Source organism: Etheostoma spectabile, chromosome 8 (assembly GCF_008692095.1).
Source record: "Etheostoma spectabile isolate EspeVRDwgs_2016 chromosome 8, UIUC_Espe_1.0, whole genome shotgun sequence".
NCBI classification, from domain to species: Eukaryota; Metazoa; Chordata; class Actinopteri; order Perciformes; family Percidae; genus Etheostoma; species Etheostoma spectabile.
Window position 1 is genome coordinate 15,120,716 of NC_045740.1, and position 10,851 is coordinate 15,131,566.

General features: G+C 39.4%; 1 protein-coding gene across 2 annotated transcripts in view; it reads right to left on the minus strand.

The window, feature by feature from the left end:
* The window catches only part of zgc:113516 (ethanolamine kinase 1), a 27,305-nt gene that overhangs the window by 3,268 nt on the left and 13,186 nt on the right, over positions 1-10,851 (minus strand). For both annotated transcript variants that reach the window (XR_004332960.1, XM_032522687.1), the window contains exons 4-7: positions 8,396-8,544; positions 7,805-7,888; positions 6,147-6,307; positions 2,874-2,947 (exon numbers count right to left, since the gene is read on the minus strand). Coding sequence is in view for 1 of the 2 variants with exons in the window: in XM_032522687.1 (XP_032378578.1) it covers positions 2,874-2,947; positions 6,147-6,307; positions 7,805-7,888; positions 8,396-8,544 (468 nt within the window). In the remaining variant the exon portion in view is untranslated. The remainder of the gene's footprint in view (positions 1-2,873; positions 2,948-6,146; positions 6,308-7,804; positions 7,889-8,395; positions 8,545-10,851) is intronic.

Sequence of the window (10,851 nt, forward strand, 5' to 3'; positions counted from 1 at the left end):
ACACACACATAATCAGGGTTTAACTCTAACTTCCTATCTCTTTCCTTGAAAAGAACTTAAAGCTAGTGCCAGTGTGTTGTGTGTTCTCTTAAGATAATGTAAATAAAACTGTGTGGTAAAGCTATAAGGTAACGTTTGGGTACATTTGATGTGAAAAAAGGTCTTGCAGTAACTAACCCATAGAGAATTCTCTCCCAACTCTGCTTTTCAGCTACGGGCCATCGTAACTTAGTCCGTACAGGACTTGACTTGGGAACCAGAGGGAAGACGGTTCAAGTCCCGGGCAGACCAAGTACAGAGCGTGGACTGGAGAGGCCCAGTTTATCTCCTTAAGCAAACCGCAGAAGCCCTAACATCAATCTATTACAGATGATGTGTTTGTGCGTGTGTAAAAATGCGGGACAAATAAAGTAGCCTACATTACACTGGATGGACAAAGTAAGCGGCTAGCTTGAGAAGAAAGTTGAGCCTCTAAAGAGACAGATACTTTGTTGTGTGTGTGGACTTGTTTTGGAGAATACCTCTAAATAGCAAAAAAGTGTGTTGGTGAACTACTGTAGCCGGCTGTAGCATGCTAGCCAGCTATGACGTGCTAACTCTATTCAGTCACAATTGCTCCCACAGCTTCTTCTTTCTATTACCATTGGCATTTTGTTCTTGAGATTGTATGATTGTATGTCATTTCATATTGAAGACGGAGAAAAAGCTCTGAGAGGCTAACAAGTTATTATTACAAATCCTTGTGTTAACTGGCCTTTATTCATCCTATTCAACCTCCTCTCCAAGACCTTTTGCAGCAAAATAACAAAGCCACGGTAACATTAGTTAAAGGCAAACTGTGCAGTTTTTTTTAGCTAAATTTACCTTAGCTGAACTGCTTCCGAGTCATTGGAATAGTTTTATTACATTTTTCGAGTTGAATGGTGAGCGTAAAAACCACCCATGAACCTTTCAGCCGGCGAGTCTCCGGACTCAGCATCAGGAAGTATCACGTGATATCAGGTCTCGCGATGTAACTAATTGCTTCATGGCACTGCACACATATTCCCATTCAGGAACCGGCTAACAAGGTAGCAATGAAGTTCTGCCTAGTTTTTCCACACTTAGCGTCATGGCTGAACCGGCAAAAAAGAAACAGAACCTCAGGAAAGCATTGACAAGCATTGCAGACTGACTGCGCGAGGAGTCAGACACATGTAAACAAAGGGAGCTACCAAATATCTATTCTGAAGCTGTAAGGGGAGCTCTGTAGAGAAACCAGTGAGCAAAAAGCAAGAAAACAGTGAAGAAATGGCCAAAACTGCATAGCGCCCCTTTAAGGCATTGCTATTGAATGTAAATGTCAATAAATGTGCTTTATGCTATTTAAACAAATGGCAAGGACAGTCTGTCACACAAGGTCATTATGACGATATGTGGTATGTGCTCATTATCTGTGTATTTAAATGAATAGATGAAAGGATGAACTTGACCGTTGCCATCCACATCGTTCCTTTATTTATTGCATGAATGACTAAGAATTCTGAAAGCAGAGGGAATTAGGATACAGGCCTATATATGTGTATGAATGAGTGTGTGGGCATTGGGGGGGGACTGAGGTTGGCTGGGTAGTGATGCCTTCAAACCTGGTTCTCCATTGTTACTGTTCTCTCTGAGCTCATTTAGGTCTAACTCTCTAGTTAAAGAAGGGTAACCCGACCCTCACCATGCACTTTAGGACAACCTCAGCCGGCGGCTTAGAGGAGCAGACGTCTAGCAGGCGCATGTGGCCCAGCCAGGGATGAGAGACGTATATGTAAGGGAGGACCGACGGCATGGGAACAATAGTGCCTCTGTGCCTCGGCACCCCTCTGGATCACATTTCCTCCGAGGTCCAGATCGAAATGAGGCAGGGGCCCTGCCGCTGATCTCACAAGCAAGCAGGGAAAGCCACACAGAGGGGAGGGTGCCGTATGTCAATAGTGATTAGGATCACGATCACAACTGTGGCGGGTGTGGGGCACACAGAGAAGGGAGAAGGGAAGAAAGCGTGGGGATGAAGGGAAACATTTCGCCCTCCTGAACTTTATTGTCTGGTTGCTGGTAGTGAGGAATGTCTCCTGGACTTGTTTAAAGATAACTACATTTCCAAAAGTACATTTCAAAAAATAACACAAATTAGTTCTGATTTCTTTTGTGAAAGCAAAGCTTTTCATCTTTTCAGGATTTGTGGTTTAGGAGTGAAGAGAGGCTTTCACGTGTAAATAGTTTGTCTGCTACAAGAAGAAGTGTGCTTGTCCCGCCTGTTCGATGCCAGATTCTAGATACACAAAGTCTTGAAACACTGCTGGAAAAAAAGAGGAAATATTTCCACACTCTGGGCTCAAGTTCCCAGTCCTTTATTGCGATTTCTCTGCCAACAAATTATTTGTCAGGCAATCCTAATGAAGATCCTGTTTGTCTAAACATTGCAATAAAACAGTGAGTGCTTGAATATAACGCGCAGGATAAATTTTTCCATTTGTGAGAATTTAAGTGATGTATGATGATGTAAAGTGGTAAGGTGGTCCCATGAAATTGCACGGAGGTCATATTTTTGGTGGTTTCATGTGTTTGTACATTAAACAATTGCTGAGTGTTAATGTGAAGGCGGGCCTTTCATTTCAAGAGTACGTTGATTTCAAGATTAACGATTTGTATACGTTTATATTTTGTGCAGCATTCGAGTCACGAAATGTCAAAACCACCGAGCATTCGGAAACTGGAACAGTGTTTATACAAAGTGACACCCAGACACACTCCTCCAACTGTGGTACACAATGTAACCACATGGAAAAATGTCTTTTCTTTCAATTTCATGGGACTTTTAAGCCACCTTTGTCAGAAATACAAACCTTTGGAAGTCAAAGTCAATCAAGGAGAACCGTGATTGCAAGATGGCCCAAAGACCCCAGAAGAAGTTGGATGCCTGGTGGAAGAGAAAGAAAAAACCATAAGGGGGCCATACTAGTAGTTTTCAAACTTTAGACTATTTGTCACAACAGTTTTGATGCATTTTGTATTGTTTAATTTTCTTTTTTTAAGTGCTGTTGCATCCATAACATAACAGACAATTGTATCTGCTTCTATTGTCTTCAAAATAAAGAGTAATGCAGTTAAATAAGTACATAAAAATGAAAGATCAGCACCATAAAACATGTGCACATGTGTGAACACTGAAAAACACAATGTGATGCTGTCTTTCAGTGAATGACAGCAAGAACATGACATGCAAATCTCATGTGGCCTTTTGATGGTCCGACTAAAGCTTGAAAAGCACACTTCTCGGCCCCTGCAGGCACGTCACAGTGGGGTCAGAAGTCAGTGTCTTCAGCAGGGCAAATTCTGGCTGACAGAGACTGAATTGGAGCCATCTAATTGAACGGCAGACGTATTAACTGCATGCCGCTAGTCCATGATACTCCTGTAGGGCTGGGATGTGTTTTCAGAAGTGTAGAAATCTGGGTTATGTGTGTGGCATGTGCACACATGGGAAAATGTGTTGTGCTGATTGTTCTATATTAAATATCACAGGTGCTGTAGGGTTTCACCAGCTTATTATTTTTATTTTTTATATGATGTTTTTGCTTGTGCTATGGAGCAGAACTGTAAAAACACACCTCATTGCCCTCCAGTTGTCGTGTTACAGCCGCTCCTGTAACTGCTGCTGCTGCATGCCAGCTGCACGCTGCTCAGTCAGAATGACAAACCTCTGTATTGAATGGTTCCCTCCTTAATGGCTTTGCTCACTTAGGCTTGCAGACTTCCATGCCTCCATAAATTTCTGTTGTTCTCCACCCTTATTGTAAATCTTCATGGTCAGGACCACTAATAGCTAAGTCCTAATAAGATCCAGACAGGGCTCTGTTCAGTGGCCTAGTGATATAATCACATTTTTATTTGATAATCAAATAAAGGGTGAAATGAAATACTTGAAGAACGATGTGCTCTTTTTTCCCCCTCGCTGGCAGATTTTTTATTTTTTTTTATCTCTAATCTGTGTCTTGAGTTGGAGAGAGAGATTGAGTGTGTTTCCATTATGATTAATAACTGCTCTCCATTAATGGAGCATTAGTCTAACACTAAGCAGAGACCGTTAGTGACAGGGAGCCATTGAGAAAAAAACGGAGATGAGAGACGTGTGGGCAGAGTGACATCACAGAGCCACAGTCTTTAGCCTCGACATCGCGGGGGTGGATCCCTGTGGAGGAGGCGAGTCGTAAAGACCCCACTGCGTCTTGGCACAGTTTGCCAGGGATTAAGATTTGAAAAGCGGCAGCTTCACGCCGCAGAGCTTTGGCTACTGGCCAGGCTTTGTCGATGCCACACAGCCTCCTTCAGTGCAGACTATTCATTTGTATAGTGTGAATTCAATGTGGTTTGATTATTCCAAGCAATTACCAAGTGATATGGAAATGGTACAAAAGGATAAAAATGGCATTAATTTACAATTCATAAAAAAGAGAATACAATATAGATTTTTTCAGACTGAACTGAATATTATTATTGCATTTTTGGACATTTTCCAAATCCAGTCACACATCATTAATATATCATCTGGTTTTTCCAGATGTGATGAGAAACAATTTTGAAACCTTAGTGAGATTTGTATGGTGCAAATTAATAGTTGAAATTTTTCCACTTCCGACGAAAAAGGGATGCAATGAGTGATTGTTTTTATTAACAATGATTTGATGAATTGATGAGGAATTGTTTGATGTATCAACTGTCGGATAATAAAAAGAGCATCTCAATTTCCGGGAGGACAAGGTCATAACTTGAAATGTTTTTGGTTTTTTTTTAGACCAAAATCATTTCATTTACTACTACACAAAATCAGCAAATATCAAGATTGTTCAAGGTTTTAAGATAATTTTTTGGACAAATAGATATGAAAGGGCAGAGAGTGGGGGAAGACAGGAAAATTGCAGGAAATTCTCACAGGTCGGACTCGAACCGTGGACCTATTGTGTCGAGGAATAAACCTCTTTTTAAATACGGCTCCTTATGAAATGGATTACCAGGATTGTTGCACAAATGGTTTGAGCTTTAAAAAGCAATCCTGTTTTCAAGTCATCATAATGTTTCATAAAATTAAAATTAAAATTGTATTTTTAGATTTTTTTTGGGCTTGCATCAAAGGTTCTGTGGATACAAACTCAATTAAGTGAAGTTCTGTACACCAACACAACATTAAGTGGATAAAAAAAGTGTACTTTTTTTTTTTAGAGAGAGGAGTTTCAGCTCGACGTTCTAAAAAGTAGACCCTGTGATTTTCTCAGTTATTAGGCTCAGTATCCCTTATTTTGACACACGGCTTGTCAAAAATAAGTCGAGCTGGAAACTTGGCTTTTTAAGCGTCGGTGATAAATTTCTCCCACTTCCCCGAGTCAAGAGTCCTCCTCGGTTTGTCACAGAAAATCTGATTCCAATCAACATGATGTTATCGCCTCTCTCACTCCATTCCAGGCTTCATTTCTTTTCCCCGCTCTCACTTCTCCCGTTCGGATTTTTGGCCGAGGCACAAGTTATTTTAAAAAGTAATATGCTTCCTCATCATTTTTAGGCTATTTCAAGAGACATTGACACCACCCCAAAATTGGTCAGGACAATTCTGCATATTGTGTTGAGCTATGAAAGCACTTTTAGACAGATAGCCCAGCACCACTTGAGCCACCAAAGAATGAAAATTGTGGTCATAAGAAAAATAATTTTGGCTGCTGTCTTTCATTTTTCCCTGCGGCAGTTTCTAATCAACTCAGATGGAGTCCATCAAACTTTGAACAGTGGTAGGTCAGCTGTGGACGGGGTTTGGTTTTCTTAGGGGAGTTTTTTTTTTCTTCTTCTTCTTCTCTGGGTGCTGGAAAAGTAAATTGTTCAAATGTGATGGGTAAAATGGTGAGGTGTTGCCGGCCTGTCATTTTAGAGGTCTGCACACATATGGATATTGTTGAAATGCACACACTAATCTCACAATATGGAGATATTTGAGTCCCCCCGAGAACAGATCTCAAAAAGCTGAAATAGCTGTTGATGGATTTGTCACGTTCCAAAGTTTCAAAGTGTCGAAGCACTACATAATGACATATTTCAACATTTCAGCAAAGTCGATGGGAGCAGACACTTACCAGTGAGAATTTGCAGACTTGAATGTAGAGCTGCGTAACTTCTGCCTCTGTCACAGTGACCTCATGTCCTGTGCTGTGCTTGTAACTCTCCAGATAGGCCGTCAGCCAGTCCCTCTGCAGCTCCAGGCTCGGGTACAGGCTGTAGTTCACATCTTTCACACCTCAAACACAAAACACAGACACACACACACACACACACACGCGCACATGTTTGTGGAACTACTGTCGGTGTAACAATTCGACACCATGCCTAAACTAAGTGATAGTTTTTAATGTTTGCTACAGAGTTAAATCAGCTTACATTTATCACTTCAACATTACTTCTTCTACTTAATTTCTTCCCATCTGTGTAGTTTAACAAATATATATAAATACACACACACAGTATACATTGTGTCCACACATATATATATATATATATATATATATATATATATATATATATATATATATATATATATAAGGAATGAGGACTGTATTATTTTCTATAAAAATCACTGACATGAATTTCTGCAATAATTCAAAATGTTCAAAAAGTTTCAAAATGTCTGAAAAATACCATTCCCAATTTTGATGTTACACACACATATTGTCTCCTGTCTAATGTAACTTCCAGTAAGTCATCTCACTAATGTGAAAAATTTGAGGAACTTGTATTTTACTTGAGTATGTCCGTTTTGTGCCACTTTATACCTAAAATAGAAAAGATTGTACCACACTACATTTATCACACAGCTATTGTGTATAATATACAGTAGGAAACATAATAAGAATAAGATGCATAAAACTAACAGTACACCAAATATCTCCATGTCGAGCTGACACAGTTTAAAAATCTATTTATAAAGTAGTCATAGGAGTCAACATTCATAAGGGCCAGTGCTCTGCATTACATTTTTTTTTTTTGTTTTGGATTCATGCATTAAAGAGATTCAGCAGATAATATTACAGCAACATAGTATTTTTACAGAAAGGTATTGCTACTTTTAGTGTACTTTACTTACAGTGAAGGCCCCAAATACCTCCTGCACCACTGCATACATATGAACCACTTGTAGTGACATCTGTGTGTTGCAGGTGAAGGAATGGTGTTCCAGTTCTTTTTTGTTTTGACTGCATTTTAACTCTTGCTTTAAATCAGAAAGGGATGTATAGCCTATGTTGTCATTAAAAAGGCTCCAATGTAAAAACAATTGTGTGCATTTTTGTGACATCTGGCACATTCCAGTCATAATTTGGCATGGTAATTTAGGGTTTGGACCATGTTTGGAAAACGCATTCATATTTCAGACATCATCTCACTTACAACCATTTGAAGTTGGCACGTGCTGACACGAAAGCTGACGCAAATGTTCAAATGAACCCTGTCAAGCCTTGCTGTGACGCAGCTAGTACATCAAAGCTACTTGTATCACCACACAGAATAGACACTGAATACAGTTATTTGTCTTGGCAGCATCAGAAGAAGGACAGTTTCATGGTACATAATGGCAAAAAGATAAAGATTGTCAAAGAGACAGCACAAACTGGACAATGATTTTGCATACCACTTACTGTATATACAACTTCTGCTTCACTCAATATTCCCCATTAGGCATTCTTATATGAAACCGCTTTGGAAGAAAATTGAACTTCTTTTCGTCACATGACAGACCTACCAGCAAATTCATTGAAGTGATTGCCAATATCGAAGGCCTGGTAGTTGTAATCGGCGTACTCGTAGTCAATGAATTTCACCATTTCTGATGGAGGAGGTGAGGGAAAGGAAAGAAGCAGCGGTTACCAGGACAACATGTAGAACATATCTAAGGTATGGGCATAGAACTGGTGACATTCCCTCCTTTTATTCAAAGTGCAAGACCTTGTGGGACTCAAAGCACTAACAAGTCTCTTTTGACTCAGAGTCACTCTGGGCTTCATTGTTAACTAAGTAAGAGGGGCAAGGTTTTATTCTTTATATAAAATTTAAAAAAAGAAGATTGAAGACTGTGAGCTGCATTATTTCAAAAGAAACACATTCATCTACTTTAACATTAGCTTCAGTAACAGACTCAGACAGCTACAATGGAAGTATTTAGCAAAAGGAAATTCAGATTATTCAGAAATTCCAAATTCAACAGTATTCAGATGCTTTAATTGCTTCTGATTGATGCAAATCTGCCACGTGCTCACTGTATTTCTATATACATACTTCCGTATTGTATGCAACATGTTTTCCAGTGTCAGTGATGTGCACGACTGTTCCTCACCCTCTTTTTGGTTGTAGATTATGTTTTTTGTGAGGAGGTCGTTGTGGCAGAGGACAGTCGGCGAGTCAATCTGCGAGAGGTGTCTCTTCAGTGACTCCATTTCCACTGACAAAGTCTCAAAGCTGGGCACCTCTCGTAGAGCCACGGGACTGTAAGAGGTAAAACCACTAAGTTTACATTTTTTCCGCAATGGAGAAGGAAAAATTGTCTGTGAGGAATGTTTTGTGAAAGAGCGGTGTCTTTAATTCATTATTAACAATTATACTAGTGGGTGATGTTATACACCAAAGGCTGCAAAAAAGACAAGAGCTTCAGCTTTAAAGGACACATATTCTGCTCATTTTCAGGTTTCATACTTGCATTTTGGGTTTCTACTAAAACATGTTTGCATGCTTAAATGTTCAAAACATGTATTATTTTTCTAATGCTGGCTGTCTGAACACACCTTTATTCACCCTCTGTCTGAAATACGCCGTTTTAGCGCCTGTCTCTTTGAGCCATCCTCCCAAAATGCCCAGTCTGCTCTGATTGGCTTTGCAAAGGGTTAAGGTTAGAAGGTATACAGCTAAGACAACGACAGTTAAGTCTAGGCATCAAAACAAATAGTTAAGTTTAGAAAAAAAGGTCGTGGTTGGGATGAAAACACTCCCAGGCAGTGTGTGCTAATGAGCCTGCATGCGACAAAGGAAGGGGAGCCAAATCTGAATGGCTTGTTGAATCCCATGTTTTCTGAATGGGTTGTCTTATTTCACAGTTTGTGTGCTGGTAAGCCCTAAACATACCCAAATGAGTTTGTGATATGTCCCCTTAAAGATGAATCACTGAGACTGACAAATACACGACCAGTGAGTTACATAATAACCGGTAATAAGACTGGTGTTATTTATTTTGCAAACATTAAATAAAAATGAAATAAAGGTTTTAATTAAAAAGGGAGTTTGAGGTTTCCACATTTAATTAATGAATACATTTATGTTTTGTGAACACCCTCACCCTTACTTACATATCTAGCTTGTTTGTTAATGCAGCCCTGATGGCTTATTGTACTATAAAATGTGAGTTTCACACATCATACTATATATATGGACAGTGTTGGAAGTATTTTTAGATATTCTACTTGTGTAAAAGTGGCACTATGACAATGTAAAAATACTACGTACGAAGTACTTAGTAAAAGTATAGAGGTACAATCAGCAGCATTGTCAGCTTCCCGAGTTGACAACTTACATTGAGACAGTTATTTAGTTTTTCTTAAGTTTTCTGAAATGTCATGTTTAATATGCCAATGAGGCATTATCTAACCCTAACTTTTGGTGCATTTAGGAGTAATCTACTTTTCCCTTAGTCTGAAAGAAGTCATGTTATGGAAGCAAAATAGCCTAAAATCTCAAAATTGAACAGCGCATGAAAAACAATCTTTTTGGCTGTAGTGTCTCGACTTTCCGGAAAGTAACCAGTCTCGCATTGCAACACCTATCCCTTCTTGAGATTTCTTCAAAAAATGTCGCTGTTAAAGGGTTTTTTGGGGTGAGTTTTTCCAGGGGGTGTCAAACACTGTACAGTAAAGTCCCTTGATGTAAATTTGTGATTTGTGTTATGGTCTGTGTAAATAAAATTGTATATCTCAAAATTGCACCTGAGTAGAGTACTTGAGTAAATATGCATTCCACCTCTGAGCCTAGATAGTCTTCAGAAGTATGGGACATTGGAGGGACTCTTCTTAATCGACAACAAGCTAGTTAAAGGCCAGACAAAGACGAAAAGACATGTTAAAGTAACAAGAAATACATTTTAAATGGAGTATGTCTCAAGTAGTACTATTCCTACTTCCTCAAATGTCATTGTAAAGGCTAAATGTTGTTTCAGAGGGTTTCCACCCATGGTAAAACAGACGTCTTGCAATTCTTCTTAAATGTTAGTTTCAGTCGTAAAATATTGGCCTGCAGAAATCCCCATAGTTTTTTGAACATTTGACAAGGATATTGTGGTAAGGAAAGTGTGTGTACAGAGCAGCTAAGGACAAAAACATCTAAACTAAACTTGTACGAAGGGGAAAAAGAGACTTTTATGGCTCAAATGTTGGAGGGAATAAAAACGTTTGCGTGCAGGTGTGCGAATCCTACTTTGTCACAAAGTCCGCACTTTTCTTCTTGGAGCTACATGTTTGTAAACTGAAGCAGTTCAACGTGCCTCATCGAGAGGTCACATGCCTTGTTTTCACTCTGTTGATTACCCGATCTATCAAAGAAGGCACTAATGTCCTTGGACGTCAGTGCAAATTGCACCTGGAAGAAATGTTACGCAAGCATCCGTCTCCTAATTAATTTTCGTGTTTCCTTTTCAGTTGTCAGGCCACGGTAAGAGGGTCATTTAAACACTACCTATTTATTCAAGGGGGAACAAACAGATGCTCCGGTATTATACACACGTGTAGACATAATTTAGTGAGGCCTGTT